Genomic DNA, 14224 nt, shown 5'->3' on the forward strand with positions numbered 1-14224 from the left:
AGATTTGCTGGACTCCCTGGCCTTATAGCAAAAGGAGTCTTCTGTACTTGCAAGTTCATTAATGGGGACCAATCCCAGTACGATGTCCTCCGGTTGCTCTATGGTAGGTTACTTCCGCTAGTGGATCCATGGACAAAATTGTGCAATATGTGGAAAAGAAACTCAGGAGTAAAATCCTCAGATTTGTAAAACAGCAATATTAATTAAAAAACCCACATGCAAATGTTTAAAAACCCCACACAGGACAGACCTGGACATCACAAAACATCAGCCCTACTCGTGTGAGACGTGGAAGCTGCTTACTGCATAGCCTGCTCCATTGGCAGCTCAAGGACCTCACAGGTAGGTGAAAGCCATAGCCCAAGCAGGGACTTGGGCCCTGGACCTCCAGATTAAAAGTGGTGCACTACCAACTGAGCTATCCGGGCTCTTACTTACATGTGCCCATCTTTCCAGCACACCCACTCTGTTTTGCTGTGGGGCCCCTGCACTACTAGTTTATGGCCCTGCCATTCAGCTTTTTTTTTTTTTTTTTTTTTTTTTTTTTTTTCACAATAGGCTCTGGCTCCTATGTTATCCTTGCACCCTTAGCTCATCCCCCCCTCATTGGGATAACCTGTTAAAAAAAAAAAAAAAAAAAAAGTAGTGAGCATATCGTTTAAACCAAGTTTCACCCCTTTGTATTTGTCTGGAGGTCCCCCCCCCCCCTCCCCGCTCACAGGCTTGGCTGAGAGCAGCAGGAGCTATTGGTCCCCCCTGCTGTCAGTCACATCCTGGGGCAGGGCCAAGCCTTGCGGTTTGTCAATGGACACAGGCAGCACAGCTCAGGATCAAGCATGCATGTGTGCCACAATAGGGAGCAGCTTCCCACAGTGGCACACCAAGAAGAGGAGGAAGCAGGACCACTGCTGGAGAACCCAAGGAGGTTCCAGGTTTCTCTGTGCAATGCTATTGCACAGAGCAGGTACGTATACCATGTTTGTTTTTTTTTATAACATTTTACAATCTAAGGTTTTGTAAGCCACACTATTTTTTTTGGGGGGGGGGGGGGGGGGGGGGGTTCAATACTGTTATTTGGACAGTCATGCGATTTCAGGCATCTTTAATGGGCTGGGACAGCCTTTTTCTAATGCTGAGTGTAGGGTTGAAGTGACATCAGCACCAAATAAAGGTTCAACACACTATGAATAAAGGGTGCTGCGGTGACACCCCCTTAGAGAACACAAGAGAGGGCATCATGGCCCTGCCTTCCTGTATTCCAAGGGAGATAATGGACATCTTTAACCTGGAGGACTCAGGGAATCTTGTGGTGGAGTAGAAGTACAGCAGGTTAGAATGTCAGATTAAAAGCAAGTATTGATGGCCTTTTTTAATCCTACTTGGAGTAAAACTCTACAAAACGCAAGCACTACCATAAGCATGCGCAGCCTATTGCGTTAGGGTGTGCACCCCACAGTATTAAAAAACAGACTTACAATTTTATTACACTTTTTTTTTTTAAAGGAGCCCCTCTGGGGGCTTTGGTAAAAAATGCCAGGGGGTCTAAACAGACACCTGATGTCTCACTTTTGAGAAAGGGACCGACGAGAACAGATTGCCCAGTCCCTTTCTCTGCAGCCTCAGCTACACTGGTGAACGAATGGCAAGTGTCCTGTGCCAAGCGGCTTCCTGTTCATTCACCACTGAACCATGGTTAAACTGTTTAGTATTCTTCAGCTTGTGAATGAACACAGTAAGTGATTAGTACCAGAGGGTTTGCAGGAAGGATAACAGTCTACCCATCACCTGCCTGCAAGTTATGGGAATGCCAACCCACACCTATGAGAAATACCCGTTCCGTGACAATACTACAGACAAGTTTGTAGCCAAGACAGCAAATTTATTTATAATTTATTACATTTAATCAACATATTAAAATATTAGCTAAAAGACACTAAAAACTGATCAGAACAACATTTTCATAGCATGTAGAATATTCATGCAGCCTCCGTTCACATGTGGTCGTGTCTCAGGTCACTGGGCTGGATCCCTGCTGCTGTGTGTATGCCTTGGTGCACAAATTGGTCAGCCGACCCTGGGGGGGGGGGGGGAAAGAAAAGTTTTACACCTTGCCCATTCAGCTGAGTTTGTTTTCCATGTGCCCTGTTGACACCATACACCAGTTTTCCATACGATGTTCACACTATACCCATGCAGTGGTATGCAAACACAGCTCAACCACATGGTATTAACCAGCCCTAACTGTTCAGACTCACCGTCTTGAGCAGAACAACATCTGGAAATAAAGGAAAATAGCATAATACAACACTGCTGCTAGTGTACATTTACATGGGTGGTTAGGCTTACTACAAGAGTGTGAATGTGTTGTACAGTGTCCGGTCTCAGCAGCTCCACATCCACAGACTCCAGATCATCATTGGCTGAAGACAGTGTCTAAAAAGAAAAGATAGCGATTTAAATGAACATTAAAACATGTCATCATGCAAAGAGCCACAGGAGGCATGAAATGTCAGGTGACCTATGAACCTTTAGCCAATCTGAATGCTCAGAAAAGTAATTTAAAGTAATCAAACCCTCAAGTTAAGCATTTTCAGCAGTTGATGTTGCCACCAAGTATGTAGCTTTTATCTTTTAGTCCTTGCCTAGGTTCTAGTTGGTGCCTTGACTGTAGGCTGGCGGGCAGGTGGGGCCTACAGGAGTAGCTAGGTGGTTTGTCAAGTCCTCCATGTTTACGGTTTAGTTGGACGCCAACCCCATGTGGGTTCTTCTGGGCTTGGTTAAACGCTTTTACAGGGACAATATACCACACAGACATGGTACCTGTGTTTTAGGTAGTCTTCATCAATGCCCTGGGACAAGGCCGAGGTTGCCGTAACTCAACCTTAAGGCAGGCCTCCACTCTTATGCCCCGGTCGGATTTTCCGAGGGCAAATGTGTGATAGGACCGTGTGTAGGCTCCATCACATTTGCCATCGGATTTTCCGACACACAAAGTTTGAGAGCAGGCTATAAAATTTTCCAACAACAAAATCCGTTGTCGGAATTTCCAATCGTGTGTACACAAATCCGACACACAAAGTGCCACGCATGCTCAGAATAAAGGATTTATGGATTTTGTTGTCGAATGTCCGATCAATGTCCAACCGTGTGTACAGGGCATAAGAGATAGACACTTGCATTGCAACTGTTCTCCAGTAAACACTCAGGTCCCTGTGACAATGTACTTCTTTGTAACTTGCATTTTGGAGGGTCATGCTGAGCCAAAGCCCACATTCACCTGGCCAGCGGTTTCCAATAATATTCCCAGTAGCTGAGTGGGCCCCACCAGACACTCTGCGTGGGCTCCACATGTGCACCTCATTTAACTCTTGACCTTCCATACCTCTTTACAGGATGGGAACCTCTAGCACGAATCCACTCCCATTGCTCTGGGAGACAGACTGCTGGTGGTGACTGCCATCTTCTCCCTTGCTGCTAGAGGCTGTTCCACCCATAACTGGTAAACTAATCGTTAGACTGCTTTTTAAACTGTTGCTCTAGGTCAGTGGTCTCCAAACTGCAGCCCAGGGGCTGGACGAGGCCCTTTGCTTGGTTTTATCCAGCCCTTGGGACATTGTTGCCCACACTGTCAGCAACAGTGGAGCACCATTCATCCAACTGACACCAACGATGCAGCGCCATTCATCCCCTGCCCCCAATACTAACAGGGCATGGTTAACTCCCACTGATGCCAGGGACATTTTTTCCCCACCGACACCAATGATGGGGCACAATTCCACTCCCAGTACTAATAGTGGGGCATGGTTTACACCCACTAACGCCAGGACTCTCCCAGCGCCCAGTCTGGTCCCTAGCGCTTGGACAGTAAACTGGCCCTTTGTTTATGTTTAGAGACCCCTACTCTAGGTAACCACTTGTGTCTTCACAGTACTCCACACCTATGTCTTCATTCCCCAATGCATTAGGGCTCACTCAGTGAACTATGTGTGCCGGTTACTTACATTAGACCTCTTTCAGTTTAATTTCAGAACAAGGACAAAAAGTTTAATCACTTTGCTTAAGGTGCAAGTAGAAATTTCACAGTCCCAACAATAAAAGGCATTATTTCCAATTGCCCAACTTGCTACAGGTTTGAGAGCTGCCCCAGCATACCTGCTAAGGTTTCATCCAATTGCAATCCTTCAGAGACATTCTCTGTACATGTCAATCCTCAAAAAGGCACAGATCAGTGCTAGTGTCTTCAAGGCAAACCCCAAGTTCTGATAGCATCCTTCTGCCACCTCCCTCTGGGTTTCTCTATGGGGATGCCTCTCGGGCCAGACCACTGTCCAATATATGTCACAGGCCAAGTGGTCTGGACCCAGAGAAGAGCCCACCAAGAGACCAAAGAACTCAGAAAGGTATTAACTCCTACCCTCCCAGCTGGGATAGCTGAAGAAAAAAAAGCCAACATGCTTTATTGTATATTCATACTAAATTAAGTCAGATTGTGCTGCTACTCTACGCAATAGAGAATATATATATATATATATATATATATATATATATATATATATATATATATATATATATATATATATATATATATATATATATAGCTTTAAACTTTGCCACAACTATCTCTGACCTGTCAGGTGTGTTCCTTGGCCTTCATGATGCGGTTTGCTCACCAAGATTCTCTAACAAACCTGAGGACTTTACAGAACAGCTGTATTTTATTCGGAGATGAAATTACACACTTTACTAATTAGGTGACTTCTGAAGGCAATTAGTGCCACTAGATTTTAGTTAGGGGTATCAACGTAAAGAGGGCTGAATACAAATGCATGCCACACTTTAGATTTGTAAAAAATGTTGAACCATTTATCATTTTCCTTCCACTTCACAATTATGTGCCACTTTGTGTTGGTCCATCAAATAAAATACATTTATGTTTTTGGTTGCAACATGACAAAATGTGGAAAATTTCAAGGGGTTTGAATTTATAATAGTGTCATCCATAAGCTGCTTGGCATTTCCTTCTACTATAGACCAGCCTAAACCAAAAAAAAAAAAAAAAAAAAAAAAAAAATCACATGACTGAGTGCCTAGGCCTCCAGACATGTGGCCAGTGCCGAATGAAGCCCTCATCAATCCTAGAGCCAGCCTATACATAATAATGTAAAGATTTGAGTCTTGGCCCAAACTCAAGTCTTCCCAATCTGTGAAGCCAATACATGCTAGATAAAAACAGAAAAGATCAGTAGGCTAACGGGTAAGCCAATACAAAGATAGCCAGTAGAGGTGGGATCAACAAAAAACACCACACATCTTATAAATTACAATAAGAGCAGCAAGCATGAAAAAGGCAAAGAAGTTTGAGGGAACATTTGCAATAGTTACCTGGCCATCTACTAGCGGTATATGAAGAAGCGGGACACCATCCAGGAACTGGTGGTCAGTCAGTGAAGATTTCACCCTGTTTCGCGTTGATCTGGTGCATCTGATACAGACAAGGGATGTTTAAAGAGTGAAGAGAAGTCTACCTTTCCAACAATGACCATGGTACACCCTGAATATGAGTGTAGCATGAACCAAAGATTACACTCTCCCCCCCCCCCCCCTTCTAGAACTTGCAAGTTCTTCTACCTGCGAGCTCCTCACCTGAACTCTGTAGCTCTGCCTGCACAGCAATGTCATCCATTAAATATTTTAAAGTATTGCACTACTGCCCAGGAGGATGAACGTTAGTCCAACGCTTACCTCCATAGAACACTAAAAACCAAGTGACGAAAATTGTGAAACACAAGTTAGATAGTCTCATGGATCAAGTGCCATACTCCAATGTGTAGAAAAGTCCATATAAATAAAAAAAATTATATGGACTTACTCTTTATACACATTGCACTTTGAGGTCTGTAATTTTGTTATGCAATTTGTGACGGTTTATACAGTTGGATGAAGGCAAGTGTTGCCCAACGGTCATCCTCCTGGGGAGTAGCACAGCACTTTAATATTTGTTTTGCTGTAGTGTATCCTAGATTTGGTGTGTGAATGGAAGTCAAGTCTCATCTGACACCATAGCAGAAGGACTCAGTTAACAATGGACATCACTGCACTTGTAATCCATTAAATACTCCTCCAGCACCATAATTGAGTAATACAAGAAAAAAAAAAAATTTATTTAATAAATATATATATTAAAGGAGGGGGGGAACTCACATTTATTTATAAAAGACTTTAGGCACATCTAGCCACTGAACCTAACCAAGCAAATTACTAGTCTGTCTGCTCCACAAATGCAGAGCAGACACAGCCCACTGTCCTCTATGGGCAGTTGGATGTAAACAGACCACCTGTTTACACTTGACTGCCATCCGATCCACTAGATGAGGGATATGCAATTAGCGGACCTCCAGCTGTTACAAAACTACAAGTCCCATCATGCCGCTGCCTCTGAGTGTCATGCTTGTGGCTGTCAGAATCTTGCTATGCCTCATGGGACTTGTAGTTCTGCAACAACTGGAAGTCCGCTAATTGCATATCCCTGTACTAGATGGAGGGGAGGGGGGGGGGGGGGACAGATCTCCATGTCTGTTTTTAGCAGATAGGATCTAATGTAAGCAGGTGTAAACTCGCATGTCTATTTACATCCACTGCACCAGAGAATACTGGAGGGTCCACCTAATAAACTGACAAGACATCTTTCCACCCTTCACCCACATCTACATAGGCCAAGTGGTACCTGGACATTTGAGATTCCGTTCGACCGATTGAAGTGGACGACAAAAACTTCTTGGGCGCTTTACCGAGGGGGGTGGCAGATATGGATCTAAAATGAAGTAAAAATGGTCATATGTCACAGTACAAAAACCCCACAATAGAGTCACAATTTTGCAGCCCCCACCCCAAAAATGCCAATTTAAAAAGCCCATTTACCACCAGAAAATGGAATCTAAAAATATAATAAAAAAAACAAAAAATATATACATTATATAATATATACACCAGACATAGCCTAGGAGGAGATATTACTGGGCTTCTTGTGATATGTTGGACCCCAAATTTAGTGAGAATACTGTAGCAAGAATTTTGTTTGTATATAATCAGAATTTTTACATTTTGTCAGACTCCTCTACCTCACCAACCGCTCAGTGTGCCACACCTTCTCTGCCAATCCCTCTACTGGGATGTGATTACCCAAATTAAATTCATAACGCCAACATCATGCAAAGCCATCCATAACTCAGCCCTTAGCAACATCACCAATCTTGTCTCCAAATATCACCCAAACTGCCCTCTTTGCTCCTCCAGTAACCTTCTGCTCCAACTCTCTTGTTTCCTATCACACCAAATTTTAATTCTTCTATCAGCTCATCCCCCACAGTTCTTACCCATTAGAGCATAAACAATTATGAGCAGAGCCCTCTTGTATTGTAACTGTGATCTCCCGTTATATTGTAAAGCGCTGCACAATCTGTTAGTGCTACATACCTACAGGGGCTGCAGAATAGCTGCTCGTTAATACACACTACCCACCCCATTCTTATCTAGTAATACAGCAGTGCCCACCCACCCAATTCTTACAAGAAATGCTGTAGTCCCAGGCCACCTCATCGCTGACCAATGCTTGTTTTGCAGGCCCCAACCATCTCTGCTGGTTCTGGTCCCCACCCTTTCTTCTCTGCACCTTCCCTGCTCACCTACCTTTGGGGTAAGACGAAAAAAAAAAAAAAAAAAAACAGGTAGGGGGTCAGGGAGTGCACAGAGAAGTTGCAGATTTCAGTGAAACAAGTTGGAGGGCCTCCAAACACTTAAGCTACCTTAACATGGTGGGCTTCTTGGAACTGTCACCAACAAAAGATTTACTTTTGGTGATCTGGAAGGGGAAACAAAAAAAATATATAAATAAAATATTGTTTTAATAGGAAATCAGACAGCAAAAAGGTCTACATTATCTTTATGTAGTTCTATCATATTTTGATTGTATATTCTATTTGACAGACGCACCTTCTGGACAGTCCTACTCTTCTGGGTGGTGGACATCCCTTTAGAGCCAACGGGATCGTGGTATTCTGTAGATGTCGTCACCTTAACTACAAAAAGACAAGGGTCAAATCCCAAATATAACTTCTCAACGCAAAGTGCTTTTGATAACTTAACTAACATCAAAACAAAAACTTTAGGGTGTTTAAAATGTACAGGTTTGGGTTAGAACCTCAAATTTGTTTATTGGTGGTCCACATTTCCCCTCAGATCTTATTTCCTCAAAGTATATTGAAAGACAGCCTTAATTTATATTGGATAGTAAAGATCGAAAGGTTAAGCTATGCAAAGGTTTAAAGGTTTTAAAAGGTTTGTGATTGGACATGGGCAGAATGAAAAAGTTTACATAAATTCGTTTTTGGAATTAGCTTTGTTTATTCAAATTCAACCAAATTGAGAACATTTTAATGGAATTCAAGTGTATTCTATTCGAAAGATTGTTATATTTTCTTTCGATTCTTTTCAAAAGTCAAAATTTATCATTTTTGGAAGATGGTTATATTCTATTTGGAAATTAGAATTCAAATTTTGTCCGAAATTTTGTTTCATTTTAAAATTTGCTACTATTTTAAGTCGGATACATCCTTTAAAAACAAGTCGGCTGTGCAGGGAATCACCAGCAGAACATCTCTATCCAAAGCCCAGGAGGTCATAGGACATTCAGCATTATGGAAGTGTTTAAGGTGTACCAACTTCTTGGAAGTATTTTGTCTGCATAAAAAAAGCAGAGGAGGAGCAGATTACAGTTATTGAGCCCAAGACAGTTGACCACTTTTGCTCAGGGAGTGGGTAACAACACTGAGCTAGAACTCTCAATGTGGGTTAGAGACAGGTTGGTTGTTTTGGGGGCATGGAAGGTCACAGAACACCACCCCCCAGGCCATGGCACTAGACCATGTTAAAGACTAAAATCTAGGCCATTTGACCAAAGCTGGGAAAAAAATAAAATGTTCTGATGAAGCCAAGTTCTTCCATGTGCATTGGGCATAGTGTTCTCTGGTGGAACAAAGTTATGAGTTGTGTAGTGCATATGTGCGCTTCTGGCAGAGCCAAGGTCTCCCATGCGTGTTTTTTGCCTAATGTGTTCTGGAGGAGTCAGTGCCTCCCCCTGTGGGTTGTGTATAAAGTGTTCTCCCTGGTGGACCCAAGGGCTCCGATGTGCATTGTGCTAGGCATAAAGTGTTCTGTATCTCCCATGTGCATAGTTTAAGTGTCCCCGATTTCGAGGGACTGTCCCCGACTTGGAGCAAAGTCCCTCTTTCCGGTATGATCTTTATATAAAATGCACTTTATTTCAAAAAGTGTTTCTCAGTGCTAAACCTTCCATCCAATTTAAAAATTGGTGCATTTGTAAATTTTAAAAGCCAGATTTGTCTCATGTAGGAGAAAAAAGTGTCAGTATTGGCCCAGATATAAAGTGATTAAGCATGACAAAAACCTAGAAGCCGATTGGTTACTATGCACAGCTGCACCAGATTGTGTGCTCCGGTTTTAGTAAAATCCCACCCCCTCTTGTGTTGCATGTGAATTATTAGGAGTGTAACCAAATAAATTGGGGGAAATGTGTGCCAATGGGAACATGCCAACCCACAGCACCTCTGGTAAATCCAAGAATGACCAGGAAAGAAACTTAAACCTTGCCTCTTTTGCTGTTCTTTCTTACAAGTTTGGCTTCACATAGCTCTTCATCCAGACTGTCCACCTGCAAATAAAAGCAGTTGAACACTTAAATTTTATTTAAAAAAGCTCCAAGTCATGTACGGCTCCCAATATAGCCAGCAGGCCTCACCTTTGGCAATGCAGCAGCCTCCACTTTGTTTGCTCCCATCAGCTCTGGAATGAATTAGTGACAATGTCTGAGGAGCATTTGACATTAGATCATTGAAGTAGATCATAAAACAAACATTAATCTGTATGTACTGTACATATTTGCAAGTAGTATCTTAATTTGACCTGGCATCAGTTCTTGTGCCGTCCCGTGTAGCAGAACCCAAATTAGGGAGGGAGAGGCAGCATAAGCAGTTATTAGATGTCCTAAAGTGCAAGGAGCATGCAGATAGGAGGAGCAGGCAAAGTGACAGAGCAGCTCATCAGTCTGCTGCTGCTTCTTTAACTACTTCAGCCCCAGAAGGATTTACCCCCCTTCCTGACCAGGCCATTTTTTTGCAATACGGCACTGCGTTACTAACAATTGCACGGTCGTGCGTCGCTGTACCCAAAACAAAATTGATGTCTTTTTTCTCCCACAAATAGAGCTCTTTTGGTGGCATTTGATCACCTCTGGTTATTTTTTGCGCTATAAACAAAAAAAAAAAATCCCAAAAAGCGTATATTGATTGGTTTGGGCAAAAGTTCACATCTACAAAATAGGGGATAGATTTGACATTTTTTGATTTATTTATTTTACTAGTAATGGTGGAGATTAGTGATTTTTAGCAGGACTGCAACATTGCGGCAGACAGACATCTGACATTTTTGGGAACCAGCGACATTACAGTAATCAGTGCTAAAAATATGCACTGTTGTACTAATGACACTGGTAGGGAAGGGGATAACATGAGGGGCAATCAAAGGGTTAAATGTGTTCCCTCACTGTGTGTTCTAACTGTATGGGGGACTGCGTGACTGGGGAAACACACAGATCCATCTTCCTACTTAGCTGACAGAACCTCCACTGACAGAACAGATCTGCCTTGTTTACATAGGCAGATCCCACTGCGGTGAACGATTGCGGGTGGCTGGCAGACAGAGTCCACCGAACCCGATGATTGGCTTCTCTGCTGGGGAATGGGAGCACTCACGACTGACGGCGTGCGCCCACAAAGTACACGCCCGAGCTCATCCTTAATTGGAATCCTCAGAGGGCAGCATTCGGAAGCAGGAAGCCATTGTCGGTCTCGTATAAAAGGGAATATAGGGGATGATTTACTGCAACTGGAGAGTGCACAATCTGGTGCAGCTGTGCATGGTAGCCAATCAGCTTCTAACTTAAACCATATGGGGAAAAAAAACAAAACAAAAACACACACACACACACACACACACACACACAAAGTTTAGAGAATCAACCCCATAAGGTCACTCATTTGCTTCAATGGCAGCCCTTAAGGCCATTTCACTGGATTGAAACATAGGGAGTAGCAGCAGGAGAAGCAGGCCTATCTTAGGATTACTACTCCCATAAATATTTAAAGTGTAGATGCTTTAAAATGTGTTGGGTTTTTGGGTGTTGATTTCAGAAATAAATGGAGAAGATTAGAATAAAATGGGACACTTTCCCTTTAATAGTCTGTGCCTAAAAATGACTCACTGTAATAGTCTCCAACCTTCATCTGTCGGATGGAAAGCGGCATCTTCAGGAGCTCCACCTCCAGGATCTGGTCTGGGATAGCGCTGAGGACCTCCAGCTCCTTTTTTACCTCCTTAATGCGGTCTTTTTCTAGCAGGAGGGTAAACAGAAGTTTACTTTAGAATTAAATATTTTTGGAAAGAGGGGTGAGCTCTTACAAAGCAACACCTGTTGTGAATACACCCTTACCAGAGGAACCAGGTGGAAAACTTCAATACACCAGAACCTGGTCATGACCCAATTTTAAGATCTTTACACTTACATTTGGAATCGGGGGGGGGGGGGGGGGTAAAGACAGGCAGTGGATCTACATTTTTGCTGCCCCCCTTAAAGCTGCTGGACAGTGGTGTACACATACCAAAGGTCAACATTACCCCCCCCCCCTCCCCCGTAATGGGATTTGGTATGGGGCATAAAATAGTCATAGCCAACCACGCAACTGCTATGGCCCAGAAGCCACAAAGTGATAGAACACACACACACACACCTATTCAGTCGCTATGATGATAACAATTTTGTACAACCAAAGAAAAGAAAGAAGATTGAGGAGAAAGAGGGTTGGGGTGGGTGCATAGTGATTTTGCTATAAGAGCCCATTTGCATTTAGTTACATCTCTGAACCATCACACAATATGCATATGTGACCAAGGCTGTAACTAAAGATGCAAACATTATGGGTCCCCAAAGCTGCAAAGCCAATTACTATTTTGTACAAGGGAGATAAGGTGCCCCCCCCCCCTTTATTGGTTTTACTATGGGGCTCAATCACCTGTAGTTACAGCTCTAGATGAGACCAATGTACAATATGCATAAAATGCAAGGCTGGGGCAAGAGGGGAGGCTGCCCTGGGAACAATGGTTTATTGCAGGGATGGGGGTGCCAGTTGCTTCTTCTACAAGGCTGATACGAGTAGTTACATGGACAGCACTACTAACCAGTTTGGCATCTTTGCCCTGTATCACCTTGTCCCAGTGCTGCATAGATGTGACCCCAGAGCCAAAACTTTAGCCATTGCAGACCATACAACTGCTATGGGGCCCAAACCAAGATGGGGGTGGTGTTATTTGCACTTTATTCATTTTTCTATGGGGCTCAGTCACTCATAACACAGCTTGCAGAGTATTACCACTTCAAATGTAATTGGTTTGTCAGACTCACTTTGCTGAATAAAGTCCAACATGAAGAGGCGAATCTTCTCATTCTTCTGCTCTTGCAGGGGGTCCACCAGTCCTAAACCAGAATCTCCGCTGCCCTTCGCTCTGCCCGCTTGCTTCCTGGTCCTTTTTGCATGCATTGTACTCAATAAGTCTCTTTACAGACCACAAACTGAGTCAAGCCTGATAACCACTAAAGGCCGTGCTCTGATCACCTTGTAGGCCACTAATCTGGTCACATAGGTGTGGTTCAGAGAGTAGTCACCTGCTTTATATCACAAGGGGGTGGAGCTATGATCTTCAGGGAGGGGTGAGCATATAAGGTGTGCAATACTAAAGAGAGGGGTGGAGCTTAACCTGCAGAGGGGCGTGGTCTTTATTCAGCACCTGTAATGTGAGTATGTGTAGCACAGCTTTGGGTCGGGGCTCATTCACATCACAATGTATAGAAATGTATGCACATTAACATGCAGTGTTTAGGGTTGGTTCACATTCCCTGTATATTACATGTTCGGTGTGCTGCGGCTGTCAGTTGTTCCCTGCAGTGAGCTGTGCTATCCTCGCATTGCACTTTACTTTTTTTTTCTGTTTTACTTTATTTGAAGTACTCAAAGTGACACTTTATTTATGTGTCTGCACAAAAGCACATCATGTTGCACAATAGTGCGGTGTCATGCGGTGCCATCCAGTGCACTGGAAAAATGTAGCGTGCAGTGTGAACGGTGGCATAGAAAAGAGTTATTTTTTAGGTGACCTTGCTGTGACTGACATTTATCCAGTGCCAAAAAATGACAGTCACTGCACATAGTGCGGACAAGCCCTGAAGGCATTGCGGTGCATCACAATCAGTTTTTGCACCGCAGCAATGCTGAAGTGCAGTGGTCTCCAAAATGCCGCTCTTTGCTTGCTTTTTATCTGGCCCTTGGGGCACTATTTCACCCACTGATACCAACAATAGGGCATAATTTACCCCACTGATGCCGATGTAGGGGCACAATTCCTCCCAATGACACCAACGATGGGGCACAATTCCTCCCAATGACACCAACGATGGGGCACAATTCCTCCCAATGACACCAATGATGGGGGCACAAATCCTCCCAATGACGGGGCACAATTTCTTCCAATGACACCAACAATGGGGCACAATTCCTCCCAATGACACCAACAATGGGGCACAATTCCTCCCAATGACTCCAACGATGGGGCACAATTTCTCCCAATGACGAGGCACAATTCCTCCCAATGACACCAACGATGGGGCACAATTCCTCCCAATGACACCAACGATGGGGCACAATTCCTACCAATGATGGGGCACAATTCCTCCCAATGACACCAATGATGGGGGCACAAATCCTCCCAACGATAGGGCACAATTTCTTCCAATGACACCAACGATGGGGTATAATTCCTCCCAATGACACCAACAATGGGGTAAAATTCCTCCCAATGACACCAACAATGGGGCACAATTTCTCCCAATGACACCAATGATAGGGCACAAATCCTCCCAGTGACGAGGTACAATTTCTTCAAATGACACCAACGATGGGGTACAATTTCTTCCAATGACACCAACAATGGGGTATAATTCCTCCCACTGACACCAATGATGGGGCACAATTTCTCCCACTGACATCAATGATGGGGTACAATTACTTCAATTGAAACAAACGATAGGGCGTTATTTTTC

General features: G+C 43.6%; 1 protein-coding gene across 1 annotated transcript; it reads right to left on the reverse strand.

Annotated features, from left to right (window-relative positions):
- Nucleotides 1-1893: 1893 nt before the first annotated feature.
- LOC141111783 (borealin-2-like) lies at nucleotides 1894-12668 on the reverse strand. Its single transcript, XM_073603919.1, has 10 exons — nucleotides 12533-12668; nucleotides 11336-11464; nucleotides 9815-9858; nucleotides 9667-9727; nucleotides 7990-8075; nucleotides 7803-7858; nucleotides 6725-6811; nucleotides 5383-5482; nucleotides 2347-2433; nucleotides 1894-2074 (listed from the first exon to the last, which is right to left on the reverse strand). The coding sequence occupies exons 1-10, from the start codon at nucleotides 12666-12668 to the stop codon at nucleotides 2009-2011; spliced, it is 852 nt and encodes a 283-aa protein (XP_073460020.1). The 3' UTR covers nucleotides 1894-2008.
- Nucleotides 12669-14224: the final 1556 nt, after the last annotated feature.

This window comes from Aquarana catesbeiana, linkage group LG11 (genome assembly GCF_042186555.1).
Source record: "Aquarana catesbeiana isolate 2022-GZ linkage group LG11, ASM4218655v1, whole genome shotgun sequence".
Lineage (NCBI taxonomy): Eukaryota > Metazoa > Chordata > Amphibia > Anura > Ranidae > Aquarana > Aquarana catesbeiana.

Coding starts and splice junctions, on each gene's coding strand:
- LOC141111783 (XM_073603919.1), bottom strand. CDS start 12,668: ATGCATGCAAAAAGGACCAGGAAGCAAGCGGGCAGAGCGAAGGGCAGC. Junction 11,465..12,532: donor GTTGGACTTTATTCAGCAAA/GTGAGTCTGACA, acceptor CCCTCCTGCTAG/AAAAAGACCGCATTAAGGAG. Junction 9,728..9,814: donor AGGCTGCTGCATTGCCAAAG/GTGAGGCCTGCT, acceptor TTTTATTTGCAG/GTGGACAGTCTGGATGAAGA.